The sequence below is a fragment of the Limulus polyphemus genome, unplaced genomic scaffold (genome assembly GCF_000517525.1).
Source record: "Limulus polyphemus unplaced genomic scaffold, Limulus_polyphemus-2.1.2 Scaffold1551, whole genome shotgun sequence".
In the NCBI taxonomy this organism is placed as follows: domain Eukaryota; kingdom Metazoa; phylum Arthropoda; class Merostomata; order Xiphosura; family Limulidae; genus Limulus; species Limulus polyphemus.
In genome coordinates, this window is record NW_013667161.1 from 76,916 (window position 1) to 91,797 (window position 14,882).

At 32.4% G+C, this 14,882-nt stretch overlaps 1 protein-coding gene across 1 annotated transcript in view; it reads right to left on the minus strand.

The window, feature by feature from the left end:
- Positions 1 to 7,440: 7,440 nt before the first annotated feature.
- Positions 7,441 to 14,882, minus strand: part of LOC106464063 (mitochondrial 2-oxoglutarate/malate carrier protein-like) — a 20,922-nt gene continuing 13,480 nt past the window's right edge. The window contains exons 7-10 of the mRNA XM_013924174.2: positions 11,291 to 11,381; positions 10,502 to 10,601; positions 10,116 to 10,167; positions 7,441 to 8,936 (exon numbers count right to left, since the gene is read on the minus strand). Of these exons, the coding sequence (XP_013779628.1) occupies positions 8,757 to 8,936; positions 10,116 to 10,167; positions 10,502 to 10,601; positions 11,291 to 11,381 (423 nt within the window). The 3' untranslated portion in view covers positions 7,441 to 8,756. The remainder of the gene's footprint in view (positions 8,937 to 10,115; positions 10,168 to 10,501; positions 10,602 to 11,290; positions 11,382 to 14,882) is intronic.

Below are 14,882 nucleotides of genomic sequence, written 5' to 3' on the forward strand. Positions count from 1 at the left end.
TTTACCCCTGACGCTGGACAGTGTTATTGGTAATAGTGACACTGTCCGACTAGATTGTATTTTTAATTTTTTATACACTATACGTCTTTTTAATTCTATATAAATATTTTACCGACATGTATTGATTTTAACTTGCTGTTTTTTATACATTTTATTTTAATCTACTTTCATTGCTTTTACCGGTTGTTTGGCGCAGATAGCCTAGCTGCTTTGCGCCATAAAACACCAACCAACCAACCGGCATGGCCAGGTGTTAGGGCGCTCGACTCGCAATCTGTGGGTCGCGGGTTCGAATCCCCGTCACACCAAACATGAGGGCGTTAGAATGTTACAGTCAATCCCACTATTCATTGGTAAAGGAGTAGCCCAAGAGTTGGCGGTGGGTGGTGATGACTAGCTGACTTCCCTCTAGTCTTTCACTGCTAAATTAGGGACGGCTAGCGCAGATAGCACTCGTTTAGCTTTGGGCGAAATTCAAACCAAACTCTTTATTCTTGAACTTCTTTGAGTGTTTTTTTTTATCATTTCCATTACATTTTCTATCTTGCTTTGAGAACATGTCATTGTCTTGAAGTTCGATCTGGATTATTGTTTTTGCTAAAGTGATACCACTCCTGGCACAAAGTATTGCAATGTTTTCTATTGTTGAAGTGGTTCTCGATTTTTCAGGAAGAAAAAGAATAAAACAAATCCAATCCCCTTACAATAACAAACAGTTTTATATCTTGAACTTTAAGTTTCACTATCAGTGTAGCCAACATTCACTGATATGTTTAGTTTCACGAATGAATTACTTCAAAAAGAAATTCCACTTGTTTGCTAATTTTGTACTTCTATAACTCAACAACCCACTACAGCATACTTTATTAACTCTAAAACTTTAGTTAAAATGACTCAAATTGTTTCTTAACCTATGTTATATGCCCCCCCCAATATACATGTTTGTTTAATTTCACTATAGTTGCTCGAGAGCTAATTCTGCTAACTGTTCTCCAATTTAAAAGTGATAGACTAATGAGAAAGCAGCTAAATTGCGAGTCGAGCGCCTTATTTACAAGGTCATGTCAGGCCTTGGCAAGATAAATAACAAAATAAGTACTAGAAACTTTTGAATAAAGATATAGCCTATAGTAATATTAAGAAAAACGTTCTGGTCACTTTACATTAGCCCCCAGTGGCACATCTGTATGTCTGCGGACTTACAACGCTGTAATTCTGATTTCGATACCCGTGGTGGGCAGAGCACAGGTAGCCCATTGTGTTGCTTTGTGCTTAATTATCAAACAAACAAAACTTTACATTATGCTTGTAATTGACAAATGAATATTGAAGGAGCCAAAACAGCAAATTAAACATTAATATAGACGCTTGAGCAACAAGAAATTATTAGAGACTAAACTCATGATTAAAAAAAGACAGTATTTGAAAAGAAAACTTTATTTGGTTTATTTAGGTCAATTAAAGTGTTGAATGACAAGGCAACTTGAGGGCTACTCTAGCCATAATTAATTTTGAAATGATAGACCTGAGGGAAGGCAACTAGTCAACACCACCTACCGCCAGTTCTTGGACTAGTTTTTAATTAACGAAAAATGTGATTGATCGTCACATTCTAAAGCCCCTACGGTTGAAAAAGCGAGCATCAGTGACATGTTTCGATTCAGCGACCCGTAAAATGTGAGTCGAGCAACCTAACTACTTGACCATTTATTATTCGTGATACAAAGTTTCGAGCTGAGTCTATATCTTGTTTGTTTGTAATTAAGCACAAAGCTACACAATGGGCTATCTGTGCTCTGCCCACCACGGGTATCGAAACCCGGATTCTAGCGTTGTAAGTCCGAAGACATACCGCTGTGACACTGGGGAGCAAAGAGTCTATATCTAACCATAATTCATATTTTTAGAAATGATGCTTTGTGAGAAAAAGTAACTGAGAAAAAAATCCATTTCTTACCATTTTTTATTGTCAAATTTGTTTAATTGTAAATTCTGCATTTTGAAACTATCTGGACGAAAGGAAAAATTTTAACTGAACGATCAGACTTCAGTCAGTGTATTATAGTGTGTGTACATATATTAATTACACTTACGTAGTATTAAAAAAAATAGTTGATGACAGAAAAAACATATGGATTAACAGAAGGCGTAGCAACTCTAATTTTTAAAGGTCCAGATGTTGTTTTTCAGCGCAGAGAGCCACAAAATGGGCTAACTACGCTCTGTCTATCACGGATAATTGAACCCTGGATTTTAATGTTTTAAGATAGTAAACTCATCGTCGACTCAATGGGTACCTAAATTTTGTAATTTAAGGTTGGTTGTGTTCGTATATATATGTTATGAAAATCGGGAAAGAAAGTTTAAAATCTATAATAGCCTCCAATAGTGTTAAACATAAAAAAAAGTTTTAAATGGTCGAGATTCTCAAAGCCTGAAACTTCTTGAGGTTTCACAAATTTTTGTTTTTGCTTCGAAGATTTTAGTAAAGTTGGGAAGCATACAACATCAGGTGATACAATAAATAGGACAGACTTATCCAAATTACATTATATTCTTCCGTTTGCAATTTGAAATTCTTATGGTAACTTAGCGGTCCACTTTTTTACTTTGTCACAATCAGTATTATTTTAAAATTACTTGAAGTTTATATCACATATATTTTTGTGTATGTTATTATCAGCCCATACTGGATTAGCGGAAAGTCTGTGGGTTGACACCGCTAAAAACTGGGTTTCATTACTCGTGGTGGTCACAGCACAGATAGTCCATTGTGTTACTTTGTGCTTCAAAAAAGTGTATGTTGTTTTTAAAAGCGAAAAATAGTTTCAGTTTGTATAAACGCACTTTTCATATTGTTTCCAACTAAGAAATTTAAATTAAAAAAATTCCATTTGTACCATCTTTTATTGTCAAATTTATTAAATTGTTAATTTTATATTTTGAAACTATCTAGATTAAAATTTTAACTGGACGATCGAACTTCAATCAGTGCATTATAGTGTGTGTACATATATTAGTTACACCTATATAGTTTTAAAAGACAACAAAAATAGATGACAGAAAACAAAAATGGATTAACAGAAGGTGTAACAATTCTAATTTTTAAAGGTGTTAAATTTACACAAACACACATAGTGTTCGGCATTTTCACAGATTACAGAGTTTCTAGTTGACCATAGGTTTTTTTACTATTGGAACAGGTGAATAACAAGGTTGTTATGTATAAAATAAAAAAGGGTTGTTTCTATACCACACGGTTAAGTCATACCAAAGTCTTAGTGCAATATTACACATTCCTATTATCTATATCAGTAATTATTCTCATTTTATCTATTCGAGAAAATAATAATACCCAATTCATACTAGATACCAATTTCTATAAATCTTTTGACAATTTTTCCACTTGGGTAAGATCCACACCTCAGGGGTGCAATGACTCTAAAGAATGGCCAAGTCAGTATAATAAACTTTATTCCGAGACGAAGATTAATAGTAATTTATGGCTACTTACACTTTGATCAAGGATGGTAACTAACTGCAGCACACTAACTTGCACCAAAAAGTTTGGAAAACAAATTACTTAACACATGTATAAATATATATATATATATTTCTAGTTATAAAAGGATTAAATCTAGCAATTACCAAATGTTACATTAGGATACGACCTACTTTCGTTTCATACAATCACTAGAAAGTTGATTCATATGTAAAAACAAAGCAACAACAATTTAGAATTGTGCCAGAAGATACATATAGCAAATTATTATAATTTTGGCTCATACACAAACTTATAGAATATTATTTTTTTGAAATATACATCAAATACTTAATATTTCATTTCAACTGTTACCACATCAATTTTAAAATTTAGATTTTTATTTTACAATACAAATATTTTACAGTTTTCTCTTGTCTTAGTACATTGTTGTTGTTTGTAGCACAAAGTTACACAATGGGATATTTACAACGAGACCCAGTTTCTAGTAGTATAATTCCGCAGACAGGGGCATTGTCCTAGTAAAACACATGTGATATTTTTATAAAATTCATAGAACTGAAATCAATATTTTATGGCGAAATGATTTAATCTTTTACATGTGAAATAGCTTCTCAGTGTGTTTTGTATCAAAATAAAGTCTAATATTAAAACTATGAACAAAGACACCGATCTGACAGAGAAATTGTAGAGGTTAAAGAAACCTGAAGAAGAAGCTTAAAAACTAATATTTTGTATATTGGAGCATAAAAAAAATGCTAAGAAAGGTCTATTTGTATATTGAAAATTGTATTAATCTAAACTACCTATATAAATAACTTTGGAAGTAGGGATTTAAATATGTGCAGTATCTATATGCTCAGAAAATCCGTATTAGACTTGATATCTATTATTACAGGTTTTTCACTAATGGAATCATTACTTGACAGTGTACTCCGCGTGCGGCCGGCATGGCCAGGTGGTTATGGAACTCGACTCGCAATCTGTGACGGTCAATCCCATTACTCGGTGGTAAAAAGAGTAGCCCAAGAGTTGGCGGTGGATGGTAATGACTAGCTGCCTTCCCTCTAGTCTTACACTGCTAAATTAGGTACGGCTAGTATAGATAGTCCTCGTGTAGCTTTGAGCGAAATTCAAAAACAAACAAACAATACTCCGTGTGTGCTGTTAGGTTGAGTTTAATATATATATGGATGTAAAAGCTGTATTTAAATCGTCCACCATGATTTAGGTTGTTCTCGTAGGGTGTGTATGGAAAGACTATTTAAAATCTTCGAAGAAACTTGCCCTTTTTCATTAAAAGTTTTGCTCTCTTCTGACAAAATGTTGTTCTAATACATTCATGATAAAAATCTTGTGTGGACAATTCGAAATTTGTACATTTTCTTTTTATACAATATCAGAATATCATAGAACATGCACACCTAAATTGTTTGACATAATATCGGTTCCAATATCCTTGATTATGTAGACATTCTAAGACTTTTTCTTTACAACTTCTTAGATGAAAATGTCTACTATTGAACTGAGAAGTGGACAATACACAGTAGCCTATTTATCGATATTTTTGTTACCTTTTTCTTTTACTAGAAACTTCGAAGTATTAAACAGAAATATCATGAAGAGTAAACCATATTTATTTTGTTGGTTAAACTCAAAGTAATAACAAACTTTCTTCTGGGTCACATCCTAGGTTATACTAGCAACACAGTCCACACAAATATACATGTGTGTGTGTGTGTGTGTCTATATATAGGATACGATCCATACCTCAGGGGTGCATTGTTCATAGTTACACAAATGGGTATCTATGCTCTGCTCATCATGGGTATCGAAACCCGGTTTCTAGCAGTGCAAGCCCACAGACATACCGCTGTGCTACTGGGGGACTCTAAAGCATAAATATAAATTGTACACTGAATACATGTATACAATTTGATAAAAAGATATGAAATTCTATATTGTGTATACACACACATGCAACAAGGCTCATGTAGGTTCTACAATCTCTCAATAACTCTTCTACGTCTTTATTCATATAGGGAATAAAATCTATCAAAATAACTTTAGATCACTTTTTACGTGAAACATTAACAAGAAACGGCTTTTGTGCTCTGATTTTGTCAGATAAAAATATCCCAATTAATAATAATTATTTTGATTTTTAGAAACACCTGTTTAAAGATCCTTGTATGATAGTTTGTTGGTAAGCAAAAATCTTGTCTAGATATGAATCTAAGCGTTTTTAATATTGATTTTTAAAACTCTGAATGTTTTATGAAATGAAAAACAGAGTAATAAGTACGGGGTGTTTCAGATGTTCATTGACGCGATGATAATTTTTATATGTAGAGGTATTTATATATATAAATAAATAACTGTTAGTGGTATGAAATAAGTTGTGAGTCTACCTAGTGATGCTGTTATTAGTTTCTCACGTGGTATCTACGAGTAAAAAAGCCCATATGTTGTATGCATCCACTGACAAATATTTTCAATCAGGGGTCTGAAAAACACTCAGCATATAATTTGTCAGCAGCCTGTTCATTCTGGCGAGACATATATAGTAGGAATATAACCAATTGTTCTTCAACTGAGTACCATGCTATTATTTAGATGACTTGGAAGCAATTGCAGCTTTTTTAAAAATATATTTGAACCTTTTAATACTTCAAAGGTGTAATGACCTATTTATTTAAGTTTGACCTTGAATCATCAAACCTAGGTTTGTGCAACAGCCTCTGCCATGGTCAGATTTTAACGTTTTGTGCATAGCTCAATATACATGAAAAGAAGGTGCACTTAGACCTATAACTGTTGTTCTTGAAAAGAGCTTTTGGTTTAAAATGTTTCATTTGTTATTGTATACACTATTGTCATCGACAATGTGCATTAATAAAATTTTCAAAGGAGATTATGATAACCTTGAAGGATCTCAATGTTACTGTCACAGGAGAGACCCACACCATCTGATTCCCTTCCACAAATAATTATACCTCTCAATTTGTGAATTATTTGTCTGACAATGGACTTGTAAATCATCAACTATTTAGATTAATTCTCAAGTGTACTTCCATGTACGTATCGGGTTCACTTGATTTTTGAACTCCTTTCATAATTTGACAAAAGATATGAAATTTTGTATATTTACTTTTGACTTCCAAAGAGTATAAACTAGGAAAAAATAGTTAAAAGAACCTTGTGATGTAAACTCTAAAGATTGGAGGCTCTTAGGTTTGATTGAGCTAATTCACTTGAAAATTGGTATTCGGATATAAAGAGCAATTCAGACCAATAATCTAAATTGAGATTTTGAAAAATTTTAAGTCTAAACTCCCAAATGGAGAGGTCACAGTGGATTTGCAACTCTCGGGACTGGATCTATGGATTTAACGATAACTGGTATGGATAAGTAAAAAGTCACTCAAAATAAGAATCTACTTTTAGGTTTTCAATATTTTCACATTGGTAACCCGAAATGGATGATCAACAGGATTTGGAGGAGCTTTCAAAATTGGCTTCACATAGTTACTAAAAACTTGACAATATGTAAGTTGTTAATTTGTTTCCTGTGAATTTTTGTGAGTAATGTACTAGTAATTCATAATTTGTAAGCACAAAATATAACATGAATATTTTTAATTGAGCATACAATTAAATACTAAATGAAGGTTAATGTAATAAAACAAGAAATAATAAAAAAAAAAGATCAGAAACACTTTTTTATCTATTATTTTCAAAAACATAGATACAAACAACAAAATCAGTGTGATTGGATTCAGTATAAAATATTATTTTCTTTTATCAGTGCTAGTATAATCAAAAATATATTATTTTTCTGCATAATTTCATTACAAAAATAGTATAAACTATTTCATTCCTGTTATATGCAAGCAACGTTTATCCAATAAAATATATCATTCAGAAACACAATTATGTTGGAATCTGTTAGTAATATCCTTTTTAATTCATCTTCAAACCAGCTTTAATATTTTACATCTATTTTAAAAATAGACATACCATAGAAAGCTACAGTATATCTGCAAGTTCCTATTTAAGAATATTGTTCCTCAGTTACATTTTAAAGGGAATGTCATTTTAAAAATCCAGTTCTAAACTCATGGGAGATCAAGATCAAGCATACAGTTGTAAAGCTACAAAATTCTACAAGATTCAAAGCTATTTTATTACAAGTTACAACTTTTACAGTAAGGAAGAATATTTTTCAGAACAGGCACAATGTTTCGATCACTGGTGCAATCATTCTCAAGTACACAAATTTTAACGGTAAACTTCGTTTACTCAAGAATGATTGAACTAGTGAATGATACATTGTACCTGTTCTAAAAAATATTGTTTCTTACAGTTAAAGCTGTAAGTTGTAATAAACTAATACTTATAATCAGTAAGTAAACTCAAAACAAAACTATTGATTCAAAGCTTTGCTGAAAATACCATAATGCTTGGCAATAATGATCTTAAAAACACACATGGGTTCAATAAATCAATTTGATACAAAAATATAAGTCTATAGCCCAAGAACTTTCAAAAAGTGGACCTTTCTTCTTCAGGGACAAACTTGGTAATTCACAATACCTGGGAACCTTGGTTTTAGCTGACCCTGAGAGCCATTTGTTAATTCTACTCAAAACCTGATTGGATATAGCTAATGTTATTGATTTGTGTCATGAAACGACTGGATGTAACTGGTGCGACTATAAGCCTTAATTTATGAGTTGAATACAGTATAGCTTACAGTTCCAAATAAGCATTGCACTTAAAAGATTTAGTTACGAGTATATTCAGAGTACACGTATAAAGTTCAGTTATTTCCCTTACTACACATCATGTTCACCATCTGATAACATTCTTCTTTAAGGGATATTAGCTGGCTTCTTACAACCATAAATACCTAATTGACTTTACATGTGAATACTTTCTAATTATCTATTTTATTTTGTCTAAAAACATATTTATTCATCATCAAACAGTACAAAAACCTACACCCATACACAAAGTGACCAGACTATGGTCAGATTTATTTAAATTTGACTATATTTATGCAGCATAAATGCTCATTTTCCATAAAATATGTGCTATTTTGTGGAATGCTAGGAGAATATTATAAAAAAATGTGTCAAAATACCCTTAGTTTACTTAGATCCAATAATATGCCATACATTATTCTTCCAATCAGAGTTCTGCAACATGCTGATAACTTCACTTATGGTAAAATACTGAATCTGATTCTTTTTCACAGTCCTCCACCTCCTGATGACTCATCCCCAAGAATGTATACCCGGTAATATTTATTCATTTGCTCCAAGAAGATGAAAGTTAGCACCGTATGTGGACCAAGACGAGCATAATATGGAGTAAATCCTTTCCAAAGACTGAACAAACCTTCATTCCTTATAACTTTTGTTAAGACATCCTATAATACACCCCCAAGAAAAGAGAAAACAAATCTAAATTAATGTTTTTCCTTACTTCAAAAGAAAGATATAGCATCAGAATAAATAAACTTTTAACAAAAACAGATATATCACAAACAAAAACTAAAAACTTTATTAGGTTCAAGACATACAAAAAAAAAAAAAAAAAAAAAAATCCCACCACTCTTAAATGAATATTTAATTTTTTAATGCCAGAGTATAAAGATGAACATCACAAAATCAATTTGAGAAAAAAGATGTATTTACTTACAAATTTATTTATAAATATTAAACAACAGTTATGATAGTTTTAACATCTAAAGGAAAGAGAGCATAAAAAATGTATTTATTTACTTTGTATGACATTGTAAAACAAATTTTTGGATAACAGACAAAAAATAACCAGAACACATATAATAAGCAGGATTATGGGGGAACAGTTACCCACAATTTTCTTTTTTTGATTTTTCTCCCAAATCGTGCCCACGCCACATGTAACAGACACGTGATTATATAAAATCATGTACCTCACTAACATGATTGAGAACATGACTGCTTTGCATATTAATAATACCATTTTAGTGTAAAGATATTTATTTTACTGAAAAGTATAGTTAAATACTTTTAAATATGTAAATAAGCATCTATTTCGTTTTTACCCCAAAATAACAATACAGTAAAAAAAAAAAGGAAATTTTAATCCCACAATGATCTATTATTATAGTCCAAAGCATGACCACATTGCAATTAACAAATTGGCATTAGTACATTTGGCAAGTTCATTTCTTTGCACATAAAGAATAATAAAGAAAGGAGCAGCTTTAGTAGCAGTACAGTTTTAATTCATTTAATACAGGGTATAAGAAATTCAAAATGTGTTTACTTAAATCACTTCAAATTCAAATTTTATTGGCTAGGCAAATCTATGAATATTGGTATTCCTACCAAAACCTAAATCAAGTACAAAATGATTTTATGAAAAATGTTTCTCTAACATGGTTTATATTCTTCATCTAATGATTTAATTGACACTGACCATGATATTGAACTTTTGAGTCAATTAAAGGAGGTACAATGCTTTATTTTTCATTACAATGATGTTTTATATTAGAAAAATATTGATACACTTTCTTTAAATATGCTTTTTGCAATTAAATACACAGACACACACTACATACCAATGCACCACGATACTCAGGTTTTCCATCAATTATCTTCATATTCTGAATTCTAAAAATGGAAATTACAAAAAGCTTGTTATATCTAAATCATACTTATTTACTATTATTGAATGTCACAATATTTAATACTTAAATACTGTGTAAGCTTTTTTTTTTGTGTAACAATTTTTGTGAACGTTTAGCTAATTTCTTCGTAAAATAATTGCAATATTGTTAAATTTACATTTTCAAAACAAATGAAATCCTAATTCTGTTTAAATATCTTTCTTTGCAAGGTTCATACTTCTAATTAGTAAAATATATATTAAATAAAATAATATATTATATTGTAGCAGGTTTACAAAGTGACTGACTTTACTGCTTGTAAAAACATGAAACTTTACCTTGTTTTGGCAATATCGACTGGCATGGATGCTGCAGTAGTAACAAGACCACTAATCATGCTGGCAACAAAATGGCATAAAATGTTGTCTACAAAATAACCTAAAAATATGATGACACTGATTAGGCTCTGATGAATAACAGGGTATGCTTACATATAAACATATTTGCAGGTATATGCAGATTTAGATAATTTTTAATTAGGCACCTTAGGAGAGCACCTCAAAATCTTTACAAGAGCTATTAGGTTGAAGATGTTGCAGCTGATGCATAGTGTACAGTTAACTGAGAATTATGTTTGTGAAAGTTGTTTTATATATAATTCAAAAATACTGTTCATTTATTCTTGTTTAACATTGCTCATCTTTCTTCGTTCAATGCTTTAAATGAATTATATGCTGCCCTTATATGTTGAATGAGTCAAAAATGTTCACTAGCTTAGCCACAACCAATGCAGCTTTCAAGGCATGTTCTTTACTTTCTTTTTTAAAGCTCATTACTCACATTTGATTTGCTTTCCAGATAATTTTATTATGCTGATATACTGTATTTGGCTTTTCTTATTTTTTTAACATTTTTGCTAGATGTATAACTCCATAAATAACAACAGGTATGAGGTTTTAAAACCTTTGGTGTATATTGTACCACCATTTTCAATAATTCATTGTCTGAATGAAGTCCTATTTATTTTTAGACATTTTACACTTGAGATTTTTAATATTTTAAACTTTAAAACATCAAGTTTGTCAGAAATAGTTAAAATCTCAATTGTGGAAAAGTTCTACACTTACTTGTTGATAAAATAAATTGTTTGGCTTGTGAATAGGATGCTAACTGGGCAGCATTAACAACCATAGCCCGACCTATTGTAGGAATACAACCCTAAAAAAATAAACATAGAATCAATAACTCAAAAATGCCATAATTAGAAACATTAAATAGTACATTAATTCCTCCAAAACATGACTCTATGACAAAAATAAAATTAATTTATCTGGCATTAACACAGGAGGTACAAAAGGTTAACTTACTCATTCTGTGAAGAACAACTAGTTATATAGGCATGTGGTTTTGCAACTGGAATCATTTTAACATTTTTAAAATGTATGTAAAATACAGCAAAACACACACACACTTTCAAAAATTCAGATTACTTAAAAACAGAGATTCCAGGGCATTAACATGGTAAGACCTTTTGGCCTTGTACTATTGTCCTGAAACATCGTGCTGACTGACCCATACCCTCCAACCTTGGAGATAAGGATAAGGGAAGAGAAACAAATCTGGACAAGAGGGATGAAGGGGTCTTGACAATGTGGGAGTTTTGTTCTATCACTAACGAATATCGTCAAAGAGGGAAGGAGGAAAGTTACGAGGAGAATCCAAAGGAACCATATCAAGGTTATATGGGTCATGCAGCATCCCCTGAAAAGATCACATACGTACCAGACTCAAGGGGATAAGTGCTTACATAGAAGCCACATCCCACAACCTGATAGAACCTAGCAGTTAGTTAGCAACAAGGATGTGGAGAACTGAAAGCTCCATCAAAAGCAGTCGAAGAGGAGAAGGATGGGCCCAACAGAGTTGGGTGTTGAAAAAAGACACATCCTAAAGATGAGAGTGTTAGGTAGGTAATGGGAGATACTTCACCAACTGGAAAATCCAACCATCCAAGCTACATGTGTAAGAAGCAGATGAGTATGTTTTGACAACTCCAGTTTGGAATAAGGTAACAGAAGCCCAATGAACAAGTTATGGTGTAAGTACAATTCCCCATCATGCTGAAATCGGATAAAATTCTGACCACCCAAAAAAAAAGACTTATGGATCTGAAACAAGGTCAAAGGGTAAGGTGCAAAACTGGTACCGAACCCCATGATGAAAAAAAAGCCTAATATAGTGTTACGAGGGATGAAAAATAGTAACTTGGGTAAAAGAATATGAAACGTTTACCTTGGGCATCCACAGTCCTGGAGAAATGTGATAAATGGCAACATAATAAAACTGGAAAGAATCAAGAAGTGATTGAAGCGAGACAGATCAATCACAGAACTCCACTCTACATTGACAATGCACGACTAATGGATACCTGAGAGGTAGGACAGGTAAATGACGAGAAGGTGTTATCCATGGAACGTGGATAAATAATGTAATGGCTCAGAATGAGATAAACAAGCAAGCAAAAAAGAAAAATTGAATAAAGCATCACAGATAGCCTACAGGAGTTCCACCCCAAAAAACAAACCTGACTGGTGGAGAAAAAGGGCTGGCCATAAGTCTCAAGTACAAGTGGATGGTAAATGAATTTGGTGTAAGACAATGTTCCACTCCAGAAGATCCCAAAGCAAAGAAGCCACGTACGTATGGAAAGAGCAAAAAACGGCAATCACCCCAATGTGGAGGGGGAAGGTATGCCATGAAAATCCGGAAGAAATAGGTGGAATGCCTCAGAAAGGAGGTGTATGGCATACAATTTCTCTAAGAGAGTTAATAGGAGAAGATGAAGGCTGGAAAACTTGGCAAGGGATACAAGGGCAGAATCAACAAGGTCCGCCCTTCACAAAGGCAACAGATTGTAAGTGCAGAGAATCAAGAAAACAAAACAATCTGCCTGATGGTAAGCTAAGGCAAAATGAACCAAAACCCATGAAGGGAAAGGCATGCAAGCACCCTCTCTCAAAAGAGAGACAAAAAGGCCCAGTATGAACCATAATGTCTGGAGAAGGAGTGGAAAAAACCTATGAAATGTGTCCAAAAAAGGGTGATATAGGCCTAGGAGACTCCACAGCAGAGACTTGGGAAAGCAAGTCATAATCAGGTGGAGGAAAATTGATATATTCAAAATCGTACCAAATGGGTTCAGCAGTTTTAGGAGGAAGGCGAGCAATATTGCAAGAAGAAAACAAATAATTATAAAAATAAAATAGTCATTATATTTGTAAAATTTAGTATCTGTGTATTAACAATAAAAAATGTATTAGATGGTGCTTGTCTTAGGAAACAGAATATTTAACCTAAATTATGATTTATCAGTAAAAAGAATGGCAGGTAAGCCTTAAATAAAACACTTGTTAAACCAAATCTAACATTGTAGTACAAAGAAATCACTAAGCTCTAATCCTAACCTTAAAATAAGTATTTACAAATCAAACTAAACTTATGTTATTGAACCCAAATAACTACAAATAATAATATCAATATCAAAAATATACAAAAACAATAACAGTATAATAGCTTATCTGTCCAAAGTCTGCGGACCATATTCAAAATGTGTGGGCCCCAAACAATCAATTTCCCGACGTATGAAAGCTAACAATTCCTCAGTCGAGTACTGCCATCTGAAGCCCATGTAATTGTGCTAGAAGTAAATGATATCACTTTAGAAGTGGAAACATAAACTTCAGTGAAAAAAAAAAAAAAGAGAAGTGACAGTTTGGTAGAATTGAATAGAGGGATTCACATGTATCTGGAGGATGTGTTGCACTCCTATTGGTGGAGGGTTGTTGCATGATGATTTATATGTGAGATGCAGTGAATCACATTGATTGTGGGTATGTGGAAGTTCATGGCTTGTGTCATGCAAAAGCATTTTTGCATATAGAGGGCAGCACTTAATGAGAATAGATATATCTGTGAGCGGAAGTAATATACTGTATCAGAAATGTGAGTTTTAGTCTTGAAGAATGTAAAGTAAGGCACTTGGGACATTGAAATTTAGAAAGGACTTACTTCGTATGTTAGAAGAGCATTTGTGCTGTGGAAAAATCAACAGAGAATGAATGACATGTGACTGTTAATAAAGGCCTAAAGTCTTCAGTTATACTGAAAATAGCAAGTATAGCTTTTGGATATTTTTAAGTCAAATTTTAAAACTTAAAAGTGAGCAGGTTTTTGTAATCTCCTATAAACTTTCAGGAAAGATATCAGCTAATAGAAAAAAAAATTCAGAGACAGTCAAGTGGAATGATATTTACAAAATTGAGCTACAAAGTGAGACTTGCTTTTTCTGGAACACAGAAGGACTAGGGGTAACTTAACTGAAGTGCTTGAAATTTTTAGGGACTTGGATAATCTATCTACAGGTGGTCTGTTTGAAAGAGGCATATGAAAGAAAAATGATACAAAAGTTATTCAAAGTAGTCATTTTCCAAATTTGTTTACAGCAAATTTAGTGGTCAACCTAGCCAAGACCTAACAATCAGTCAAAAAATGCAATAACTCAAGTATTTCTTAAAACTTCTGGTCAAATGTAAGCTAACCATACGGATCAGAACTAAAAAGTAATGTACACTGAGTGGTCACAAGTAAATAGACACCTAATTTTTCATCAAATAACTGATTTATGCTAACTAATTTGTGTTCACAGAGTACTATATAAAT